This window comes from Cololabis saira, chromosome 18, assembly GCF_033807715.1.
Source record: "Cololabis saira isolate AMF1-May2022 chromosome 18, fColSai1.1, whole genome shotgun sequence".
In the NCBI taxonomy this organism is placed as follows: Eukaryota; Metazoa; Chordata; class Actinopteri; order Beloniformes; family Belonidae; genus Cololabis; species Cololabis saira.
Window position 1 is genome coordinate 13,318,559 of NC_084604.1, and position 26,359 is coordinate 13,344,917.

At 38.9% G+C, this 26,359-nt stretch overlaps 1 protein-coding gene across 1 annotated transcript in view; it reads left to right on the forward strand.

Moving 5' to 3' along the window:
- Window positions 1–26,359, forward strand: part of man1a1 (mannosidase, alpha, class 1A, member 1) — a 135,109-nt gene that overhangs the window by 63,030 nt on the left and 45,720 nt on the right. Inside the window, exon 4 of the mRNA XM_061707448.1 lies at window positions 416–496. Coding sequence (XP_061563432.1) covers window positions 416–496 — 81 coding nt within the window. The remainder of the gene's footprint in view (window positions 1–415; window positions 497–26,359) is intronic.

A 26,359-nucleotide genomic window follows, 5' to 3' on the forward strand; every position in this document is an offset into this window, starting at 1 on the left:
TCTTTCCTCGTGGGTCTGCCTTTGGGCTTCTCTTCTTACCTAATGTTCTGTCCAAAGAGCTAGCGTATCAAGTAAATTACAGGACTTGTTGTTAAATAAGATGTGTTTCGTGTCTGAAGTGTCAGAAAACAGCAGCTCACTGACAGACGTAACATTTAGTTTCATCAGCCTGTGCAGCGATGAGCCAGTTATTTATATAACTCTTGCATTCCAGGCAGAAATAAAAAAAAGCACATAATCACGTCTAACATTGACTAAATATGAATACAACTGTAGCTATAGATATAAATTCCCTAGTGTTAAAAGCCCATTAATCCTCCCTGAGGCCAAGTGACAGCCCCTGAAAGACGAATGCTTGAACTGTATATTCATACTAATGTGTTTATCTTTTTTCTTTTCTTTTGTCTTTGCACAGAATGCAGAAGTGTCTGTGTTTGAAGTGAACATCAGGTTTGTCGGAGGTCTCCTGTCTGCCTACTACCTGTCTGGAAAGGAGGTAAGAAGCTTCCCGTCGTGCGTTCTCATGTTTCTGCATTGTTTGATGTTGGGAGCATGAATCCTGCTGCGGGTCGAGTGACCAGACAGATGGAGCACGACAGCCGTGGAGTAGCTGCTTGTGTTCAATATAATGTTGTGAAGGTTTCATTAACACGCTTCCAACCCTTCATGGGCAAAACGGGAATTCAGGTGTTTTTATTGGATCTTATGAACCTTTTTTTTTTTTTTTTAATTAAAAAAAAAACATTTTTATGCCAGATTTCCCCCCCCCGCTTTTATCACCCCGTGCTCCTAACTAAGTCAGTCCTGGGCATTGCTCACCCTCTACCAACCCCGGGAGGGCCACACTGAGCTCAAGTCTCTGGCCAGACGTAGCTCGTGGAAGGATCACGTTATTCCGACCGAAAAAACTTGATTTTTCACAAGTGGATGCCTATTGGATTCATGCTCAGTCATTCTCACTCTCACGCACACACGCACACACGCACACACGCACACGCACACACACACACACACACACACACACACACACACACACACACACACACACACACAATGGACCTACATGACAAAATCCTTGTGCATCTGGGAGTAGATTTCTACATAAATCACCTGCTCACTACAAACCTTCTCCAGGACTCACAAACCCCGCAGGTGTGCGTTTATGAACGCTGGTTAATCTGGCCTTACACTCTTGCTGCTCATTAATTAGCATAAATCCTTGCAAAACCATTTACTGTAGGCTCATTCAATAAGTTGCTGGCGTGTCCAAGTGGCATCGCCGGGGGCATTGTGAGCTGGTCCTGCAGGCAGACGCTGTGCTGCATCAGGGACCTCGGCTGCTGGAAGGTCCCGTTTCTTGGCAATGTTTTGTAAGACACGCAGGCCAAAAGGATCTTGCACACTTTCTTGTAAATTTGGACTGATGAGCAATATTTATGTGCACTTCTTCTATTCAGAAGCCCTGCGCTCGCTCACAGGCAGGGGCAGATTTTGTTTGTGCCTGCAAAAGTCGGCACTACTAAATTTCATCAATGCCAAAAGCCATTCCTCCCTCGTTTCATGACTGAGCTTCACCTGAGCAAGGGAAGTGGACTGGAAGCAGGGCGTTGCGTTTCTTTAGCAGGGAGAGGTGTTGTAGGAAGAAGTCAGACATTGGAACAGCATTTCCAACTTGGCCAACATTTTAACTAGGAGAGCCTGGAAGAACATTATTTCTTATGTCTAGGGCTGCAGCTATCCAATACTTTGGGAATCGATTAGTCCATTGAATATTCCATCGATTAATCAAGTAATCAGATAAAACTTATTTTTGCTTAATTAAAGCCCAATTATAAATATACAATCAAACAAGACAGATCACTTAATAAAACAACCAATTTGTTTCCTTTATAAGAAAAATTGATTTATTTACATATTATGCAAACTAGTGAACTGTAATGAATAAAATAGTTTCCCACTAATTTCATCTCAGTATCAAAAATAAAAATTCTTAAACACTGCCTTTTAAATTGTGCAACTTCACATTCAGAACCCATTCGTTTAAACAGCAATGCTTGGCTGTGGACTATGTGGACCTCCATAGTGGACAGGGACTTGGCATACTTTGTAAGCACGTTGTGTCACACTAGAAAGAATCCGTGCGAAACATGAGCTTTAACTTTATTCTTTAATTAAACGAGGTTTCGAGGCAGAGGAAATTCCTTGATCATTTTTTGTAACCGAGTTACTCGAGGTACTCGAAGAATCGTTGCAGCCCTACTTATAGTTAGTCAAATAGTTGTAGCATAAAATAAACCAAGAAGAGCCTCATTAGAGGGCACTTGTAGAAATCTATTATTATTTAATGTGTTTCTTTCACTTGTTTTTGGAGAATGTAGCTTTGTTTGTTTAGTTTTTTACTTGAACACTTCTGTCAATGCCGAAAGACAAACTTACAATTAAGATTTATTTCTTGTTTTTTTTCCACAAGTGGGTTAAATCATATAATGTCACAATGTTATAAATAAGTGGAAAACTAAAAAAAATCTGCATTTAAATGGAAAGGTCTTTGAAGCCAACTGACATATCTATTCTTTTTGTCTGCCACCACATCTAAAACCCACACACCCAATCATTTAAAATCTGAAACGTGGACAGATTTACGATTATTGCTCTGGAAATCACTCTCAGGTGGAGACCTTTTTATGAAACACTTTTGACTCCAGTGGCAATACTGTCACCCATATGGTGAAGATTTGTCGCTTCCTTCGTCTCTATGGGAGGGGGAGGAGGACTAAAAAGTTATGAGCATGTTACAGAATGCAGGGAAAACAATTTAAAACTGATAAGATTATATTTGAGGTTAAATTTCAGCCGGCCAATTTAAAAGATCCATATAAAAAACTAAAAAAAACCCTGTCACAAGGAAACCGCCAGCTTTAAGGTCATCCGCACTGGTTGTGCTTTCCTCTTCATCCTTCAGTAGTCACTTTAAGCGCCAATTCTTTTTGATGAGAGTCCTTCATTTCACTGCCCTCCTGTATTAAATCAGGGACTTGAGAGCTCACAGCTTATTCAGCTGCAGGCCAGGGCCCGGAGGGCGAGACAGGATAGATATTTGGCTCCTTGGTGGCCTTGGAGGACTGAGGGCTTTTGATGAAGAAGATGGCAGCTGACGGCGGTGCGGCACTGACTGAAAGTTGGCATGGGGCTGAAACGTGACTGGGTGGCACTGAGGGAGTAAAAGTTCATCAGTGTCAGCTAGTCTTAGCACAAGTAAAAGAATGAACTGAGCTTGAATTTTCCGTTGACATGATTGAACTGGGTATATTTCAGTATTGTAATATTGATTGGATTAATTTAATCTATTGTTTGGGCTTAAACATACAGTTGGTGCAAAGTTAAATCCACATGAATAGTCAACATTGTGATAATTTGTTCGCACTGTCTGATTTGAAACAGCTTATGATGATACACACAAAAAATGTATTAAACAACACAGTTTATGATAAATATGATAATTTTTTTCCGTATCTAGGTAAGTTAATTTGAACATTTCAGCAACAAGGTGCTTTACAAAATAAAAACATGAAAAGTGAAGAGTAGGAGAAAAAAAGATTTGAGTGACATTGCAAAGGCCCAATACAGAAAAGCTAGACTTGATCTAAAGTTATAGTGTAGTATTTAAATAAACATAAATTCAGAATGGTTTAAGTCATTCAGTCGACCGCAGCTGTAAACAAACAAGTTTTTAACCTTGATTTAAAGCAACTGAGAATTTCTGGAAGCTTCTTCCAGATCATAAAAGCTGACCGCTGCTTCTCCATGTTTGGTTCTTGTAAAGTTATCATGCTTGCTATTAACAGGACGTATGATGATTTGCTTACGCCTGTGACGCACTGATAAAACAATGCTGTGTTTAAGTATTATAAGTGCTGCACAAGAAGTTGTTCATTCAGTGATTTTTAAATTAACATAAGTATTTAAAGTCTATTATCTGAGGTACAGGGAGAAAATATTGTGACAACAGGAGGATGAGTTGAGTTGATCCATGATATCCTCCAGGTTTGTGTAGTTAAATGGTTAAAATTGTGTAATTTTGTCCATATTGGTCGTGATTGGAGTGATGCACTGACTGCTTGTCTAATCTTCTGGATTTTCTAAGTAAAAAGTTGGCAATTTCATTGCAGGCCTTTTGTAGAGTAGAGTTCAGATGCTACTGACACGGGAGGGGGGGGTCCACAGTAGCAAACAAGGCACATCTGTTAGTGGTGTTCCTGTTGATGGTTTCAGAAAAAAGGATTCCCTGTGATATCATATTGAACCTGGAGTCCAGTCTTTCGACACTCCCTTTCTTATCTTCTTACTAGTAGGGCATTTCTCCACGGAGATTTCTTCTTACCAGAGACAACCTTCACCCCAGTTGGAGCAATGGAATCAATGACAAGTAGTTCATTTACTGAGTCACAGGACAGAGCGAAGGTGGAAGAGTAGACTTGTTAAATGGTTTCTGTTGAGTTGTCCTTAAAAAAAAAAAAAGCTTTTCTTTGTAATGACTTCTCATTGGCTATGTGAGTGGATGGAGATGGTGCTTTCAAAGAAAACAAAAAAGTGGTCATATGGGGAAAAATCAATCAAAAAGACCTTGGACATGCTAAGACCTTAATTGGTGATCAGGTCCAAAGTATGCCTCCATTTTTGTGTTGCCTGTTTCACATGTTGAGCAAACTGATTCAGAGTTCAGTTTTCTTTTTTCATGTGCTAGACTTGACTCCATAGTCAAATTCATTTTCTGGATTGATCATTTGTAATCCAACATGATTGGAGCATTTATGTTTATCTTTATTAAGGATAGAGTTAAAGCATGATACTCGTTTACCTAAGACAATAAGCTCAGGGGAATCTGTGTATTGAAATGCGGGATTATGACGCTGGGACATGAGCCAGGTGCTTTCAAAAGGTAGTTTTATCTTTTTTTTTGCCACGATTTGGTTCAAAGGTATATATATATATATATATATATATATATATATATATATATATATATATATATATATATATATATATATGCTTTATTTTTCCACTCTAAGACACAGAGGAATCCCAACACAACCAACAATCAAGACATGTTCAAATCTGTCAAAAATCTTTTTTTCTTATGTAATCAGTGGCAGCCAAGTTCAGTTTCACTTGAAGAAACAAGAGCCTGTACAGTAGTATCTGATGAAACACTTTGTACTTCTTGAAGCTCAAAGAAGTTTTTTTTCTTTTTCCTTTAAAGTAAGATTGCTAAAAATGCAGGAAAATATATGGTTAAATGTAAACCTTGTAGATATTTGAATTTATTTTCAGGAAAACGCTAAAGAATATTGAGAAACTGTTAAAGTTACAGTGATCGTCAAAGAATGCTGTAAATGGTTGAAGTGTAATTTTATTTTGCCTACATAACCTTCAACAGAAGTTTTTTGTTGTTTTTTTTTTCATCATGATGATGAGAATAATATATATAATTTTTTTTTTTTTTAATATTTAATCTGGTGAAAAAGTGCATTAGGCGAACGATTCCCTCCTCACTCCCTGAATCATAGACTGGCTCAAACTCCAAAAGAAGGGGGAAAAAAAAAAGAAGCTCTTTGATAAAAATTTGATCAGTAAGATCCCAGCTGCTGCTGGCTGTAAGCACCCTACTGGCAGGCTTTTAACATCACTGCCTGCGTCGAGATCACAGGACGGACCCTCATCCACTCAAGAATAGACGTGGAGGATTGTAGGAAGCAAAGAATGTATGCGGAGATGGGCTAAATTAAAGCTTTACAGTACTTCCGCTAATCAAGGCTAAGTGCTTCTAGGAGGGAAAGAGGAGAAAGGGCATATATTGCAATGACTATGAAGGCTAGTAAGGGAGACGAAAAAGAGAAGGAAGTAGTGCATGAAGGGAAATATTTGATGGAGAAATAAGGAAGGTGGAATCTGTTGTGGAGAAAAATGTTTTGAGTTTTGAAGTGTCTCGCTTTCAGTCAAATTACAACCAATAAAGTAAGAGCTGAGACATCTTTATTGATCATGAGGGTGTACTATCTTTGTATCATCACATCTTTGCTGTGAAATTCAGATTTTTATATTTAACAAGTTATATCCTTTTCAAACCGTATGTGCCACAGTTATTAAACAGAAAAAAAAACCAATGATGTTGGATTGTGATGAAAATCCCTTTCTACGAGATGGCCAGAATCATTGTCGTCCCTCATCACTCTGAACAACCCAGATTAAAGCAGAAGTGAAGCACTGAATAATGTGAGTAATTTGTGGCTGCTTTTGATGTTGTGTGAGAGATGGTTGTGCAATTAAACCTAAAATTAATGTAGTTTGGCAGGAAGATTATGTTGTATTCCACATTTATTGCCTCAAATTTGCAGCCATTGAATGTGATGTCAGTGTCATCGGACCTGCTTTGTTCTTCATTGGTTTTAATGGATGGTAGGTGGATCCTTCCTGGTAACCTTTAATGTTAGTTAGTTATCAAAGAACATAGTGGATGCCTGTATAGCCTACTAGACACTACCTAGCGGATCTCTGTGAGTGGGAGCTGTCAAGACAGCAGGCTGCCCATCAGGAAGCCGCCACTCTCGGAGAAGGGGAGACGGAGAGGAGTTGATACGTAGTACATCAGTTGTAGTACATCAGTTGTAGTACATCAGTTGTAGTACATCAGTTGTAGAGTGCAAAATTGAGAGAATTACCGGAAATGTCTCTGCGAGTCCATGTTGAAAGAACAAAACAAAACAGATCTGCTTTTCTTTATCTCAGTTCATTGTCAGAAGAGATCGACGTCCACACTGCGCCACTGTGATCATGTACTACACACCAAACTATGCTCACTGGACGTGCACATGCAAGTGAAAACAACTGAATATGTAATATATATAGATATATAGGGATGGGAATTGATAGATTTTTGTAATTCTAATTCCATTTTCGATTCTTCTCAACAATTTGTTTCTATATAGATTCTTATTTGGAAAAAAAGGACAATAAAAGGTCAAGTAGCATCACCAATATAACATTTTCATAATAATAAAATAAATTTTCTTCCATAGAAATTAACAAAATACAACATAAATTATTCTGTGGCAATTCCACGAGAATGTCCAACATTTTTCTAATAGAAATTTAAATTCTCCTTTTTAAAAGTATATGAACTGAGCTCTCAAAAATAAAACTGTCACAAATCCAATCAAGTCAAGTCCAATCAAACAGTGTATTTTGCAAATCTGCAACCCTAACCCTCTGACGAAATATCCACTTTTGCAAGTTTTGTAATTTGCCCTGTTCTCGTCTTTTTTACTGAAATGTAACCAGATTTTCGAGCATTTGTATCGCTTGGGCGCCATCTTTACTATCGACTGCTGGTTTACACACATTGCAAAGCAACGTGTGTGATGACGTTGTTTGTGCCCACTGAAGTTGAAAAGGGAATCGTTTGCAAAATTTGCAAACGATTCCAAGGAATTGAAACACTGGGAACTGGTTCTGAACAAGAACCGGTTTGTGATTCCCATCCCTAGTCGTATAACATCATAGCACCATGTGTCGTCTATCCTTCTGCACATATATACATCTACAGTTTTATTAAATCCAGTCTTGGCCTGCATCCATACCGGTATATAACAGCTGGTAAGAACTTGGAACTGGAGCTTCCAGACACGGAGCTGTTCCTGTGACTTCCTTTAAGAGGGGTAAAAAAAGATGGCTGCTTGGTGCCTAGAACATTTGATATAAAAGTGTGTTAAATCGTGTTTATTTATTTCTGAACTGTTTTTTTTTTTGTGGTATCTACATATTTAATCGATGCTGAAACTATGGATTTATTCTAATGTTGCATTTCCACTTTAAATCATAAATACGGTCAGAGCAAATAAAGGAGGTGCTTGATTTTCAGCTGTTTTATGAAAAGGCAAGGAGGAGTTGAGGATTTACTGTACTGTCCCTGAGCTGAAGCTTCATGTTTAAAAGGAAGGAAAATGATGCTTTTAGGAGCATTGACTGTAAATTAGAGGTGTCACGACATTCTCCAGAGATTGTCAGTCGTATGATGCATGTCCCTCCCCCCCAAGAAGCCTGTCACTTGTTGAAATAGGAAATTTGTGCATCAATCATGCTGTTCCACACAAGGGGAACACAGGTTATTTTAGGACTGATTAGCCTTTGACAGTGAAAAAGCAGAGCCAATGACGTACAGTTAATTGGGTCTCTACGATAAGGACTTTACATTGATGTGTGAAGCGTCCACTCAACTGAGCTATATGCAACTGAAAATACCTGCAACTGTTGTTCACAATAGCTCTTAAAACAGTTGCTAGGCTACTACTGTACCTACATTTGTAGGGTCATGGTTGGAGCCTCTATTATACAGCTATAAGTTATCAACCACTGCCTCCATCTCCAAAGTAACCCTTGAGCCGTTGAGTGTGCAAAGTGAGGATCAAGCGAACTGTTCTCATCCTTGTATTTGAACTTCGTGTATGGAAGGTGAAGCATCTTCAAGAACAAAGGAAGACTTGGGTCCTGTCACCTTGTCTCAAGGTTTAGAAAGTTACCATGACTTGGTGTCTACACCAGCTCATGTGCTCCGTGAGTAATTAGCTGCTTTGATCATCTTTACCTTCTGGCTGTTTATACAAAAAGTCACTTTGTACAAAAATTGCTTTCAAAGATTCAGCAAAAGTTGCAAAATTCCGGGAATTTTCAAAGTTGGAAACTTTCCATGGGAATTAACGGGAATATATGGGAATTAACGGGAATTAACGGGAATAAATAAGAAATTTACAGAATTGTAAAATTAAATATAGTTGGGGGAAATATATTGTAGCATAGTCTTGGCTAAAACAACCAGATTTAATGCAAGTACACTCCTCAACTTGCAACTTGCCACTTGCTTACTGCAGGGCTATTGAGGCCACGCCCCCTACATGCACTGTGCATTCCTCCACAACATGCACAGGTGATTTCTTGAAGCCTGGAGGCCACACATAAAAAAAGTCCCACACTGGGACTTTTTGATTGGGTGGGGGAGTGGGGTGAGTTAGTATTTACTCAACATTCATGTTTTTGTTGTTCATTAAAATAATTGTTCATACAAGAATAAAAACTAAAGTTCTACTCAAATAAATCTGTTGAAATGTCATGTTTTTGTATTATCTTGCATGAATATCTGCTTATGACAAAATACATTTTTACATTTATGTTTGGATATGATACAGGTTGTTTAAATTACCCCCAATTTCCAGTTAATTCCCATAAATTCCCAATAATTCCCATAAATTCCCATAATTCCCATGGAAAGTTTCCAATTTGGAATATTTCAGAAATTCCCCAGCTTAACTTCCCATGGAAAGTTTCCGGAAAGTTTCCGGAAATTTACCGGAAATTTTCCACCCCTTTGCAACCCTAGGCTTAAGCAATCTGACCTGGCCCCATCAAACATAATTTCCTTCGAGAAAAGAAATATCCTAGTAGTTCAATAGATTTATTTTAGGGGTTTATCTACCAGAGCAATGACTCAACTCTGTTAGAAAATAAATTTGAACATTCACGAACATGACTGTTCTGTTAATCCAGATAATATCCGGAGCAACCACAAGCTAAGTGAATAACCATTTGTGACACAGTTCTCCTCCACTGCCTTCTTGTCATGGGTTATAGTTTGTTTTGAAGCTGGACAGTTGTTGTTGTCTTTCCAACCACGGGAGCCTCTTCACAAGCCTGTTTGAATGATTCGAGTTGGCACAGTTTGATTGTTCCGTGGATCTCTGAGCAACAGGAAGAAGCTGAATGTTATCTTCCTCTTGACAGGCTTTCATTCATTTTCTGAAAGGTTTTACTCCCGCTGATTGATCAGAGAGCTCAAGAAGCTGGGTAATCTGGCTCAGGATAGCACAGCCTGTCATTGCCAATCCCTTTATGTATTCATTAGACTGCATTAAGATAACTTTGCTGAAGTACACTCTCATCTCTCGGTAAAACTTTCGTCTGCTGTCAAGACAGATTGATCAAATTCACACTCAGCTTCCAGGATCAAGTCATGCAATTACTGATTATCAATTTTTGTTTCCAACAGAAACAGGTAAGGACCCTCGAAGCTTTCAAAACTAATTAGGATTCTGGCTTAACCATAATTTGAGGGTCGTTTAAAAGATAATAGTATTACTGCCTCGACTGTTAGGTCTTTCACATTTATTGTTGTAAAAGCACAATAAACACCAGAGTATACTGTAGCTACTGAAATACATTGAGGGTTCTTTAGCAATTTATATTACTTAATTACCCTTAAGTAAGATAAATTGCACACACTACATTCAAAAATGCCAAAATTAACAAAAATAGGTTACAACATTACCTATTGAAATAGTAAAATGATCAGTCATGCATGTTTAAGCATCCAGGGGCAATGCACAACATTTTCTTCCCCCTCCCATCTGGCCCAGCATTAAAGATATCCATCCACTGAAATCAACAAAGAACAGAGCAGGTCTGCGAACAACTACTTGAATTTCAGATTTAATTGCGCGGCCATATTTCAGCCAACATCAAAAGCAACTAAACAGAAATTTCTCATTATTCAGTGCTTCACTTCTACTTTAAAAGCTTCTGCTTTGAAGAGATCAATTTAAAACAAAAAAGGATCTCAAGACATTCTTAACTTAAAAACAACAAACAAACCATAAAAACCCCAACATTATATTTCAATAGTAAAGCCAAGCAACAGGAAATAAAGGGTTACAGAAATTCCACACATTAATTTTGTGCGGGACACCCTGAAGTAGTCAAGGTTTAACTGAGGGTTTCATAATAAATGTTAACGCAACAGCAAGAAGCTGGAAGGTACACACACAGACGTGCAGACCTTTAACTTTATGCTTTGCCTCGTGCGGACGTTAACCTCGGGCTTACAGCACTCAAAGGATTTGCTCAAACTCTTTAAAATAGAGTTAACCCCCAAAAACAAAAGGCGAGGATCACGACTGGGAGGCAATATGGGCAGCAAAGCAATTTCATATTTATTGTCCAAGCTAAAATAAACATGTAACATGGTGTTGACTATGTGAATGTGTTCACTCGGGGCTGTAATGTTGTAGTCTGAATCATAACTCCGCATTTATGGCTAGCCCTGGGTTCATGAATCATAACTAAATAACATTTGCTTGGGCTCCCTATGTTCTCTCTGTGGTGCATATTAAGGTTATATACAAGTGTGAAAAGTTTTCATATTAAATAAAAAAACAATGTTGTACTCCTTTCATTTTGTAATACTTTCATATGCAACATTGTTTAAGCACAATATAATGATTTAACCGATTGACAGTGTACCTTGGGTTATTGTTTCCATTAATGTTAATGTAATACAGGATTATAAAATAGTAACTGTATTGTGTCAAATACATTTTATTTTCCTTGACACTATGCTTTGATGAACATAAAACACAATTATACATGAAACACATGTTTGAATGAAGAGTCATTCATATAAATGATATCGTTAAGCAGATGAGAGCGTGTACTACAGACGAAACGGATGCCTCCAGCTGTCTCTGTAGGATTTAGTGGATAATTATAGGCAGGATTTACACTATGCCACAAAGAACACATGCATGCATAAAGATAAGACCAAGGAAGCTTGTATTGATCGTATTCACCTCCCAGTTTGATGTCTAACCAGACACTGATCGACTATGACGCATACAAGCATCGCTCTCCATTTACTTCAGTGTGCTGTCACTTAATTGAGGAAAAAGATGACATTTCAGTCAGTCTTTTGGATTTTACTTAATGTTTTATAAGGCAAGGCAAATTTATTTATATAGCACAATTCAACACAAGGTAATTCAAAGTGCTTTACATTGACATTAAAAGCAGCAAGACATAATTAGACAGTAAATAACATATAAGATTGAAAAAATTAAGAATAAGATGATAAGAAAAGAAGTAAAATAATAAAAAGCACAAGCAGTTAAAAATAAGGGCAGTAGAGTACAGCAGGTAAGTTTAATTTAGGAGTACGCTTGAGTAAACAGTAATGTTTTTAACCCTGATTTATAAGCAAGGCTTTTAAACATGAAGGTATGATTTCTGTGGGGACCTGTTGTTATGTTAAAGATTCATGTAGACCCAATGTTATTGTGATAACTTGACATAACAGAATCCAGCAAATGGACAAATCTTGTCTAACCGTCATACATTTTTAATTGTAGGCATTGAGTCCTTGTGGGCACATGTACCTACAGTCCGCCAAAAACCTTAATGTCTCTGTATGCATTATGTCTGTTTTATGGAAATGGTAGCAAAAGATTGCTTTAGTCTAAGTATGTTTTAACCAGTTTATCAAAATGTCAAGTATTTCACATCTTTATGCCCTGTGTTGCAGAGTTCTTTGGTGTGTTGGGTGGTTTTCTCTCAGAATAGTTAAACGTCCATCTCAGGTGAACTGTGCATGTGTTAATCTTTGTGCAATCACAGCCAGTCAAGTGTGCATCAGTACATTTGATGTAGTAGATGGCCTGAAACGGTGATTGCAGCAGATAAGTTGCCAATATTTCTCACTTCCAAAATGTCTACTATAAGCATAAAGAAAAAAACCCTATCCCCCAGTATGTACATGATCATTTGTGCAACTGAGTGATGCTCGTGACTGTTCTTCCAACTGAATCTATCTTAGGCTTAATCAATATTTGATCAGTAAATTGCATTAAACAAGCTTTGGCCACTGCTTCTCAAATGAAGTTGTGCTGCTACTGCAATATGAATATTTGGATTAGGGGCTACTGCTTTATTTATATACTGTTTCTTTTGAGATTTTATAATACTAACTGAACACAGCAATATGAATTCCCTTCTCTGGCTAATAAAGCATTGAATTATTTGATCTTTCATGCAAACATTTACTTGGATGTCTGTACAACATACAGACAGAATACTTTAAATGGGGGAAGATGAACAACTCTGGATTAAAACAATCTTGATGCGTTTTGTCCTCTTGCTGTCCCACATCTTCAAGCGTTGGCCTGGTTCATGTGTCTGTCATTGGTCCGATTTTTGATCTGCCCTGTAAATCACGCCTTTCCTAAACGGCCTGAGCCGTGTTAACTTAAGACTTTGGGTCTGTATGTAATTGTGTCAAATGCATGCTCCTTCCCAGGCAGGGACCTGCTCATTGACATAAAACCACCTACGGTGTAATCCCATCTCTCACCTCTTGCCGCACAGGTCAGCTCAGCCGCCTGCATATTGATCTCCCCTCTCACACAGACGTGCGCGCATGCACACGCTAACGCCGTGTGTCGGGTGGAGCCGACGGACAGGTTTTATCTGCTATCTTCAGGAAATCCATTTCAGTCAGAGAGAAAATTGGCTTTGCTTGAGAGACGGAAAGAGAAAAACAGCCACCCCATCCCTGTTCCCCTTTTGGCCATCTCTGCCTTCCTCCTGCTGTGCTCAAGCAAAGTGCCTTACATACCCACACACTTTCACAGATACAAGGTTATTTACCAACTGTAGAAAATGAATTTTTCTGGATATCTATCTTAATCCCATTTTTAGACTGGTTTAATCTGTGCTGAGGAAAGCAAACTGGGCTGCAGATGGTGGGGGAGGTTTTAGGAAACCTCGGGGGGTGAAGTGTCCAAAGAATATAATACTTTACAGATATTGTTCAATATCTTCTGACAAATATGACGTTCTGTGGTGTTTTGTACGGAATGAGTAAATATGATCACGCGTTTGGTTCGTCGGTGTGCGTGCGTACTCGTCAGTATTTGGTGGAAACATTGCGAACCACAAAATACATGCAGGTTAACACTTGTGTAGTAGTACATTAAATGAACATTAAATTTGTGATTATGAATCTGTATCGAATCAGGTCGAATCAGGAAGTGGAGAATACAAGTGTTATAGAGCACTGTGAAGTTTAAACAAACTTCAGAGGATAATTCAATAATAGAACTCAGGGATTAAAGTTCTCCGTACTGGGTATGGATTTCCGTCCTGGGGATTTTTTTTGGATATTTTTTTATGAGATCAGCGCAAATCCGACAAAAAATATGAACACCGGGGTGTCTGTAGCGCCGCAGTGACTTGTCGAACGGCGCCCACTGCAGTCAATCAGCTGTTGGCTGTGCACACACAGTAAAGTTCTCCTTTGGTTTTAGATGCACGTAACCTGACACCTAATAGCCTACGGCGTAGGGTACGCGGCGACGCGCACCGTGGCCGCGTACCCTACGCCGTAGCCTACGCCGTCGATTTAACGCGGAACCATAAATCAGGCTTACATGCGCATCTGCCGCGAAAAATGTTCCCACCGTCGCCTGTTTCGGCTGTTTCTCGACCCCAAACTGGTATGTGTTGTATGTTTTTATTTTTTTTTTAAATATCTTTTTTTAAAATGTTGTTTTCAAGCTCCAGCTGAGTTATATTCGAGAGATTATTCAGCAATGTCAGTGGTTGCGTGACAGCAGCTTCAGGCTCGGCGCCAGCTCCGCCACGATAGAGAGGGATATTCCTGTTTATTCACCCCCTCATTCATTCACCCCCTCATTCATTCACCCCCCCCCACGACGGGACAGCCTTGTACCTGTCACCGGTGTGTCTATCAGGGGGAATCAGGGCAGTTAAATGAGAGTTAAAGGGGCAGTTTGGTGGTAGCCAGCTTAGTTAGCCTGGGAGCTAAGTGTAAGTGTACTGCTTGTTCTTTTTTAAAGGTTGTATAACAACTACAATCACAACACCTGTGGAAATGGATGTGTGTTTAAATGTGACTAATGTTAAAGTTGGTAACACCGTGAGGGAGTAGGGGGGAGTGGGGGGGTCGTTACAGTATTTTTGTGCTTGTTTTTCTTCCCTTTGCAGCTCAGTTTAATGAGGCTTCACTTGTTATTGACCATCAGGGATATTTTAAACATAAGAGTAAGAAAGTTAAAATGTTCTACACTAAAGGTACTTACACGTTGCTAAATAACTAACTGCTAAGCCAATGGGTCTTAACTGTACCTTGTAATCCAAACTTGCAACCTATCCTTCCCCCTGATGGTTGAAATGACTAAATTTAAACCACCGGGGGGGGGTCTGAAAACTTTCCGTCCTGGGATTTTTTTTTTGCTTTAATCCCTGAGAACTGCAGGACACGTTAATGTATGGCATGAAAAATGTATAGAAACAATAAAGATTTGAGAGAGGCCAGGTAAAAGTTATGGATTTTAAAGAAACAACTTTAGTTCAAATTAATACTTGAATTAACTTGATATTGACATGACTAACAGACAAGATTTCGCAGTAACCACAGCATAAACATTTTTAGTTTTGCTTTGTGTGCACAGGTGAGCATTGTTTTCATGATATTCCTGACCATAAAGACACTTTAATTTTCCACCACTCTACTTCAGTTGCATGAATTCCCTCGTACAATATATCAGGAATTTGTTGATTGTAACCTGATGTGACAGTCCAACAATTTACGTATTTGTTTTTTTTTGTCCTGTATTTCAAAAACACAAAGTGTAGGTAATTTGCCACACTCTCATTTAAAACAATGCCTTTTCCCATCCATCCATCCATCCATCCATCCATCCATCCATTGCAACCTGTTCAGGGTCATGTGTCATATACCCTGGACATGCCGTCACTCTTTCAAAGGCCTTGAGGACTTTCCTATCCTTGGGAAAAGGATTGCTGCTAAACACGCACACAAACGCCACCAAACTATCTGAGTGAGCCACCTTTGTGCCATATTCCCCTGGATCCATCTCCTACAGAGCATTGGCAGGACACATCTGGTTACAGAAACACTAACCACTACACACGATCAGGAGAGGAACGTCACTTTTCCTCTCACTGGGCTTTGACAGACTGTAATCACAACACCATGCTGTGATTGTATCCCCCCCGCTCGCCTTCTGTCCTCTCCTTACAAACACACTAAGCAAGGGGGGTATATTGTTCAAAAAAACAAGAACAAAATGACAGAGAGCGCTGTATTTAGCTTGACCAAATTAAGGGACAGTCTCATAAAATTCCTTGACCAGCATCCTCTGTTTGGCTGTGTAGCGATGCTACTTAATTTATCAAACTCGCTTGGGCACCAGCTTTTGTTACAAAGGAAAAACAAACTGTATTCATCAATCTCTCATCTGAAAGTAGGTTCTTATCTGGATTGGTTCGATTACATCAAATACACACCAAGAAGGATTCGTTCAAAGAACATTTATTAAAAGCTCCAACAGACAAATAAATATGTGAGTGTATATTATATATGTGTATGTACGTGTGTGGAGGAGAACACGACTCAATAAAGTGATAACTTATAGGACCTTTAAACTGATCTGCCTAACATCAGAGTATAAAAGAGAGGAAATGAAGAGAAGAGAGACGGAAGTTTTCCTGAACAAAAATCTTTATATTATAAATATTATTATATTATTAATCTTTAGATTATACTTTTTTTTTTTTTAAAGTAACTCTGGCGACTAACCAGATAATTAACTTTAAACAAAAATAAGATTTGGTATACTGGGTTCGGCGTTACCAAGTCATGGATTAGTTGATCCAAAGGTAATTCTGTGTCCAGTAGAAAACTGACTTCCATGAATTCCCCGAAGTCGAATGATGAGGACCTGGTGACATTACAATTTGTCCTGCCAACTGTGCTTTGGATGAAAGCGGGCTGCGCAGGTCTCTCGCCTGGCCTTCGAGTGGTAGATGAGCCAATATGGAATATTCTCGTTGGACAAACGAGTTTAGATCCAAAGTTTATCCTTGCCGTGTGGTGAGCAGCGCAAACCAAAAAGGAAGGCCAAAAGTGTGTGTGTGTGTGTGTGTGTGTGTGTGTGTGTGTGTGTGTGTGTGTGTGTGTGTGTGTGTGTGTGTGTGTGTGTGTGTGTGTGTGTGTGTGTGTGTGTGTGTGTGTGTGTGTGTGTGTGTGTGTGTGTGTGTGTGTGTGTGTGTGTGTGTGTGTGTGTGTGTGTGTGTGTGTGTGTGTGTGTGTGTGTGTGTGTGTGGGTGTGGGTGTGGGTGTGGGTGTGGGTGTGGGTGGGTGTGGGTGGGTGTGGGTGTGTATAGATAAGTATATATATATATATATAAGAAACTAAGAAGTTGCAAAAATCGGAGTTACAAAAAGTAAGGTAAAAAGTGTGTTGGAGAGAGGAGGCAGCTGCTTTTTGCTTCAATGGATGATGACGCCCACGGGTTTGTGAACACCGTTCATCTTACTCCTCCTTATTTCTTTGGGATTGAATAAAATAAATGAAAGAAAAAACTGCTTCTAAAAGTCAGTTAATTAACATAATAGATTGATTTCTATGTTTGGATCCTTTTATATGCTCATCCTCATTAGGGTTTTCGTGCATAATGTAGCTCAGTGTATACACTTAAGGCACTGGTAAACATTGGTCTTGTGACTTAATAAAGGGACCTGATATCTTTTACAAAGCATGAAAACAACAACAACAGGGAATTTCAATGACATCGATAGTTCAACCATGGTGGTGAAATGTAGACATGAACTTTAGTTTAAAAAGAAAAGAAAAATCCCATTGAAGCTTTCTCAACCAAAGTTAATTCACACATTCCAGTCTGAAAGTTTCTCTGGGAGATGTGGGCTGCTTGAGAGGGAGGTACGGTCTGGTTCTTGTCCTTTTAGTCAGTTTTAAGACTTAGACTTTACTGTTCCCTGCTGTGCCAGGCACTGACGGACTCCTCCAATTCCTCGACCAAATGTGTATTTCTTCATGTCTGACGGTCAGTTACTCCCTTTGTGTGACTTTAACAACAAGAGCTCATCATGTGTATTTCACTCTCCTGGGTTTGGGAGATTGTGTCCGTAACTCAAAATGTCGTAAACCAGACTGGAATCACTACAGAGAACAGTGGACGAAGACACTGGCTGTGCCTGATAGTCTTATCATGAAATTTTATCCAAAGCTCTATTTTGGCACGAGTTATAAAACATATTTGATACAGGCATGAAGAAAGGTGGAGCCTGACATCTGAAAGGGAGCAGTTGGATAGCTGTAACTAACAAGTTTAATAGATAATCGATACATGGACATTTTGAATTGCATTTGAAATGTCTTTTAGCATTATTTAAAAACTAAATACATTAAAAAAAACTATTATCCTGTACCAAAACTCACCTGCCAAGAACAAGTTTTGCCATTTTAGTGTCTGAATTTATTTATTTATCTACTTGAAAATAATTCACCTGTAGTGTTTTTCTTTAACATTCCTTGCACATATCATTTAACATAGTTTTAAAACAATGTTGCATTATAATAAAACAAAAAAAAAAACTGGTTTGTTCTCCAATTCAGAGCAAGCGGCCAGAAACCAGAGATATAGTTATAATTTTGAGATATAGTTTCCAAAAAGACATTAAGTTAGATAACTACAATATTTATATACTTAAAGGGTAAAGCAACTTTTACTGTCACTGGTGGAGCTAATGCTAATGAGTTATCAAAGAACACCAGTCCTCCTAAAAGCAGGAAGGAATACTTTTCATCTCGGTAATAAAATGTCGTAAAGAATTAAGATGGGGTTAGCGGTCCCTGAAAATACTTTCTTACATTAATACTGTAGCATTTAAAATAAAAGCAGCAGTCTGGTGTGTGTGATAAACATTGCATGTGGAATCCTGTTTATACTGTAATAAAGTAACTTTATTTTTGTTAGTGACAACACTTGGGTTTAATGGTGGAAATGTCGCAGCTTACTCTGTCACGGTTGCAGTAAGAGATTTAATGACACTTGATTAAAAATACAGAATTTCTTTTGGTCTATTTGTGGTTTCTTTAAAAGGGGCTAGTACTGTATTTGGACTCATTTGAACTTGTGTAAAAATCACTAAGTGCATGCTTAATTTGGAGAAGGTATAAAAGTGTCTCAGGACGTAAGAATTCAGAACATCAAAGCCCGCTCTGTTTGTCCTGTTTTAAATCCCAGGATGTTTTATGCTAACTACTCTTCTGTCATTGTTGTACTGGAATATATCAAGTTGGGCTTTACTTACAAGCAACCACATTATTCATCCAGTATGTAATTTACTTAAGCACATCGTGTCCCTCCTGTCAGAACTACTCTACCAGATCCATTGTTGGTCAAAATTACCACTAAATAATGCTTATGTTTACCCTGTTTTTGTCTCTAAATAAACATCTACATGTGTACAAGTGTTTTGCTACGTCCCTGACGTTTCTGACTGACACGTCTGCAGCAGGTTATTGTTAGAAACTGTGAAGTATCCCTGGAGTTTACGTCTGCTGCTTTGTGTCTTAAACGTGTTATCCGGCCTCGAGAGCGCGGGCTCCTTCCAAGACCTGCTCCCTTTGGATCTTATCTAATCCCCTGCATAAAGGATGAGGCCAGGAAGCTGTTTGCTTTGTTAATATACTCATGAACACATGCATGTGCAGACACATGGGGTTTTTGAGTGACACGAGAAGTCTTAGCTCTCACATTTGAATATTATCACACTCAGGTGCTATCTAATCATAGATTGGCAGATGACTCTGAAATGCCTATTGTTTGGCTTTTTAATTTCTTGTGTCAACCTGGTTTGCCTGTCAGTCATTCTTTTTCTTGTAAATATTTGAATCTTATTTTACAGCTTTCTCTCGTGTGTGTTGTGTTATATTTGTTTAAGTTTTTTAAATGGGTTTCATTTTGATTTGGACAGTTTTAGCCACTTTTTGTTGTAACTAGGGCTGTTCGATTTTGGCCAAAAATAAAATCTCGATTTTTTTTTTTTTTTTCTTTCTCTCAAAATCCGATTTTCGATTACGATTATTTTGTGAATTGACAAAAGGCAAAGAAATGATTTCAAATATGCTGTTTTCTTATTGAACATTTGCCCCATTGGGCTTTAAGTGAAAACTTTGCTCTTACTAAACCAAAAATGAATGAATAAAGTGCAAAACTCTGTAAAATAAGTTGAAAAAAAGTTTTAAAAAATATAATAAAATATAAAGTTTTATCTCTGAAAAAAAAAATCTGCAAATCAGCACTTGCAAACATACAGTAAGTTATATTTCCAATTAAATAAAACAAGACATTTTCTAATTAAACTAAACTGGGTCTTTGCATGCTAAATAATAATGCAACCCATGAAGGAGGTAGAGGTGTGTAATGTCAGTCATTACATTTGCTATTCACATTTGCAAGTTTTTGCAAGGAACACGAGCCGGTCTACCGCATCTGGCTTGAGGGATGCCCGGTGGCATGTTACAACGCCCCCTCCTACACTAAAGAGCCTCTCCGATGGGGCACTTGTCGCAGGTATTGAGAGGTATTTCCATCAATCATTAATATGGTATCAATCATTCATATGTGTGCAGACAAGGTAAAAAAAAAATAAAAAAAAGTGAAAAATCGATTCTACGAGTTTCACGTTTTAACATCGTTCTAATTACATAATCGCGATTACGATTTAAAATCGATTAATCGAACAGCCCTAGTTGTAACGTATGAGGATAATTTGAAAAAAGTTTTCTTTTTTTTGCTTGATTAGTTTTAAAGTGGTCCATAGAAAAAAAAAAACTCTCAGCTTGCAGAGGTTGTGTTTTCAGTTTAGCTGGCTGGGTGGCTACTTTTCTCAGCATAGGAAAATAATTTCAAACCAACCAACTTTTTCCTGCCAGAGCACAGGCCGCCTCATCGGACGACAATATTTCCAGTATGGCCAGAAGGCTTCTGTACTCATTTTGAAACAGTTCCAGCAAATGATCTGATTAAAAAGCTATTGACCCAGACAGCTCCGCTTTTCTCCAGCACAATCTGTAAAAAGAGTGTGTGTACTCTTAATTAAAGCTCCAGAAAGCGTGATGTAGCTGAATGTGGAAGTAAAATGCAGCCGGCCGTTGCTTTGCTCGGCAGCATGAAAAGAGCAGAGGTTTCCTTGGGCAAAGCTCCGGGGCTGTAGACACAGTCATCATGCTGCATCGCTGGGTGCAGTTAGACAAGCCTCTAGCCAACCAGAAGCAAACGAGGAGTGTGAGTTCTTTGTATACTCCACTTAATGTCAACAAATCCCACAGGACGGCCAGAAACAAAAGGAGATGGCTGACAAAAATATTTAAAGCATTAGCAGAGTTTCTCCCTGCCAAAACGCTCCACTGTTGTCCAAGAGCAATTTAAAAATGCATTTATTAGCTTCAGTGTGGCTTCAGGGGACAGACTCCTTTATTTGCTGTGAAACTGGAGCTGTGAAAGACTGTTTTTGCACTTTTTAAGTGGAACTTTTAACAAGTAACCATAGTTTGAATAAAAGGATTGGAATGCCTCAAGTCAGTTTGCTTAGGATTAAACTTTTCACCGGGTCCCAACAATGCTCAGGTGCAGTCTGCAACCTCAGGGACAGACTCTCGAGGACAGAAATAAGACTGATGTGATTTTTTTTTTTTTTTGTAGGACTCAGCAGGTCTTGACACAGCCATCATTTTTCTCAAGAATGCTGCTTCCTTTGGTCCAACTTGAATATTTATTTATTTTTAATAAAAGCACCAGGAGGGAAAAGGGATTTGGTGGATAATGTCATGCGAGAAAACCCCACAAAATCTAGTTCCGGCTATGTCCCTTCCATTGAAGGAGGGGTCACCACACAGATTTTGCATGTTTTTACACCCGATGCCCTTCCTGACGCAACCCTGCTAACACAGGAAGGGCCTGGCACCGCCGGGAATTGAGCCGGGGACCTTCTGACTAGCACGCAACTGCACCAACCAACATGCCATCGGACTAGGGGGGTGGAGAAAAAACAAAAAAACAAACCGAGCTAATGCAGGCATTATAAGAGCTGTGTACCATTTGGATCAGTGTTACCCCAGAAAATAACCTTTCCATGTCTACTGAGTAAACGTTGCTTTCACTTGAAGAAGATTAAAATGCATATACATGCTTTAAGTTTTACCAAACTTGGTATTAACCATTAATATATATGCAGACAAGGGGAAAAAAATGTGTTAAAGAAAACATACACTGTGATCAAACCCACAAAATTTCTGATGACAAGGCATGAAATTGAGTATATATGATGCTATTTCTATATATTCCATCATTTGAATGCTCATGTGGTTATACTGATGAAAGAGAAAATGACCCAGAGCATGTGATGTACTGCTCTGTGTGTAGAAGAACATCATGTCCGTCTTTGTGTCGCCTGAGGGCCAGAAGCTCGCCGGACTCTTAAAATTCTTCAGCATTTGCCCGTGCTCAAAGATTCTCTGAATGTTTTGATGATATCATGTTCTGTAGAAGATCATGACATATTCATGATTTGTTTGTGGACCGTTTGTTTTTGTAGGTAGTTTAAGACGGATGGGAACCTCCTTTGATTTCTGGGAGATTCAGCCTCTCCGAGATGCTGTTTTTACACACACGTCTCCCTGACCTGCTCCCAGCTGAGTGGAGCAGATGTTCCTCTAGGTGTTTCTTTTTAACACCACTTACTTTTCCAGGCTTGTCTTGTTTTTGTATGGTTTTGTTTGTTTTCTACCCTGAAATTCTCAAGGGGCTAAATACTGCAATGCCTGTTTCAACATTCAGTACGTGCTCTACTATGAATAAGGGAAATCATCACATTCTCCAAGACCTACATTTAACAGAGCATCCGATTTTTGGGGGAGATATACAGTAGTTGTACTACAGTTGCATTGTATTATAAGGATTATCACTCTAAATACCCCAATAAAATACAGATGTATATAGTGAATCCTCACTTTGTCTTGTGTGCTTAGCCTCCTTGCTCTTCACCAGGCAACGTGGTCCTCTGTGGAACTTAGTTCAATTACATCACTATCTCCAAGGCTTCTCTATGTCGGAATCTCTGTACATCTGTTTCTATACAGCAGCTGAGCCCCTTCTGATGTGTTTTTTTTTCTTTAATATCGGTGCTTTTAAGAACCAGCACAGCCCGCCTGCCTATCTATCATGTCTAACCTGCTTTTGAAAGGAAGAAGTTAGTGTGTGTATCTCACTATGTGTGTATCTTCTGCTGTGAAGATTTGCAGACTTGTTTTGTTTTTCCCCCTTCTCTTGCAGACAGCAGTTTGACAGTTGGCTTTGTTTAACACTTGTGCTACACAGCGCCTTAGAGAACTTTGTTCTCTGCTCGGCTTGTCTGTCTTACTGCCGCTTTACCCAACAACATCTTGGCTTTTGTTGCTGTTGTTTTTCACAGCAGCAGTACTACATTTTTTTTTTTCTCCTTTTCTCTGTTTTGAGACATATTTGACTATCTTTCTGACAGACATTGTGGTGTTATTATTTAGCATTTATTTATTTAGTAAAAGAGCTGGTTTTCATTTACATGTATTTTGAGTTCTGGCTGTGCTGACCCACCTTAAAGCTGCATTTACAATATATTTATATTCATAGTGGATCTATGCAATGTCTGTAGTAGATGAATATGTTTGAGTTATCACAAGATTCTGTATCCTGAAACAAAAACCATGAACGTTAGTTGACAATTGGAGTACAGCCGTGCATCATGACGGCAGTACACACTTACCCTAGCACAGTATGTCTTTGCTGTGTTATTCTTTTGAGGACTAAAAGATAGTAATTGTTCCCTTTTTGTAAGGTGTTCATAATGCAGTACTGTCCCCAACAAGCACCAGAGTCCAGCCACAGGGAGAAAGGCAGGCATAAACTTAGACGCAGGGCCGCCGCAAGGGGTGTGCAAACCGTGCCACCGAACGGGGCCTCGCGTTATGGGCCCTTTTTTTTTTTTCCCAATTTTTTTTTTTCCATTTTTTTTTCCTTTTTTCCCCTATAAATATCAACAGTCACGTTCCATTACAGACCTAAATGTGTACTAGTCTGTGCATATCAATAAATATATGTGCAATGATGGGTGTGTCTGTTGTTCAATACAACTGATCAGACCAAGCGCAGACACAAGCTGCTCTGATCCAGACGGGTGGAGTTGGAACAAACTGTCACACAATGTCGAGAGAACGAGACAGATTCAGGAAATTTCCATCAGGGGATGAAAAAAGAAAAAAACTAAAGAAAATGTAAGAGTTTAATGCCTCTCTGAAAGGCTTGTTTGATAAATTTGTTACAAAAATCACTGATCCGACCGGGTCTCAAGCAGCTGCGGGGCCCCGCGTCGAGGCAAGCCAAATGATGATGAGGCAGGGGAGGTATCCAGTATTTTGCTAATTGGAGAGTTAAAATTGTGCATATAAACACCCGATCCGACCCGAAAAACCCAAAAATTTCTCGTGCGCTCACTACGCTCACGCGCCCCCCCAGCCATTTCGCACAGGGCCTCGCAAATCTCCCAGACGGCTCTGCTTAGACGCAATGACATCTCTTTGACCCTTAATAATTTTGTAGTTCACTTGTGATCAAGAGCTCTACTTCATGTTGTGTGTAGACATGACTCATCTTGGCTTCAAAGATATGTCTGTTTTGGGCTACTGATGTATTAAGCAAATATAGGTCAAGTGCCTGAAGCTGTACATGCATAAAGAAATAAGGTCATTTAAAGTTTAGAATTTGGTTGAAAGTAAGATCAGGATATATGTAGATAAATTTGATTCTAGATTTGAATTCCGACGCAAATAACTTCCTCCTTACTGGTTATTATGTACTTACCTTACTGGTTATTAATTGCCATGGCTTCATTATAAGGAAAACATTTAACCTTGGCTATGCTTACACTTCTTTTAATGTTTAATTCTGTTTTTGTTTCTTTTTGTTGCCAAAATCAAATCATTTTCAGCCAGTGGACCGTGATATGACCGCCTGCGAAGAAACTCTGTTGTCGCTGTTGTACCCTAATTAGCCATGAGTCAGTCATAATATATGTACACAGACATATTGGTTCTCCACCTAAGAGATAATGACTACTGATATATTTTGTCTTCTAAAATATTGACAATACATTAGTGCCTACATCAGTACCTCTCCTCTCTTTGTCCATCATCCTTTCTGTCCTATCTCTCTCCTCTGTTCTTCCTCTACCTGGCGGGTCTCCAGCAGGAGACCCCCCTCCCGAATGATCCAGCTCCTGCTCAAGGTTTTATTCCCTCCTAAAGGGGTTTTTTCCTTCCAACTATTTGGCCTAAAGGTTTTTATCCTCCTAGGGTTTTTTTTTTTACTTGCCATTGTTTCTTTGATATTTGCCCGGTCATTTTCTGCATCTCTGCAAAGCACCTGCAGACAATTTGTACTGTAATAGATGCCATATAAATTGAATTGAACTGAACTGAAGCAGGTTTCATCTGGGGAAAAAAATCCTTCCAGAGTGACAGTTCAGAATGAAGGTGCATTGGAAAACATCACATATATTTCAGATTTCGGACCACATACAAAATTGACCCAGGTCTAAAGTAAACACAGATTTTGTGTCATCTGAGCAGATTTAAAAAAAAAAAAAAAAAAAAAAAAAAAAAAAATTTAAAAATGTATTTCCATGTGGGTCATTTTTGCCTTTGAGGCCTATATAAAAGTAGATATTGAAAATGTGCCTCAAAAAGATCTTGGCTTATTGGTTTTGAAAATTGGGTCAGTGTGTTGCCTGCATTGGTGCGAAACCACACTGGATAAATCCATGTAGGCCTTTAACATCCATTCCCTTTTGCCTTGTGGCACTTGCCAAGCTACGTCCAGAAGGCCAAATATTTAAACAGTGTAATGTGGAAGCTCCACTGTAGGACGGTAAGCACTTTGTCTTTGCTTTGCCACGGGGAGTCATATCAGGCTCTTTATGCTCATTGGCCTTCGTGAACTCTTTGAGGGGAATATTTGACATTTTCCTCCGGATAAAAGCCTTCAAGGCCTCCAGCCCAGCACTGACCCTCCACTGGGAACCTTGAGTGGCACTTGTGGCGCTTTTCCTCACACGCTAGATTTTTCCATCCTCTTTTTCGCCTGTGCTTTCAGTCTGTTGTTTCTGGGAATATAGCGTTTTGAAATATTTATGATTGTTCATTTATCGTGAGCTATATTTGTCAAAGCTACCCCTGTTTATAATTCCCAAAGTGACCTCTGATGAATGAATGGACAAAAATGGAAGATATGTTGTTTTTTTTTCTTTGTGCTAGCCAGCTGCTTCTAGTCTTATGAAATGTTTAAAAAAAATCTTACATTCCTTTAGTATTTTAAATTACACATGAATTTATGTGTAAAATCCCACAGTTTTATTGATCGTGCATCAGAGGTACATAAAATATGTACAGTTGTCAGCATGAAATCCTTTCTTGGTTTGAGTTTTTTTGATCATGACGAGCCAACATCAGTTCTGTAATGCACAGAAGTATTTATCTCCATGACTGTTGCTGTCATGCTCATAACATGTTCAAAGTCGGCTCTTATCAAACATTTTAGT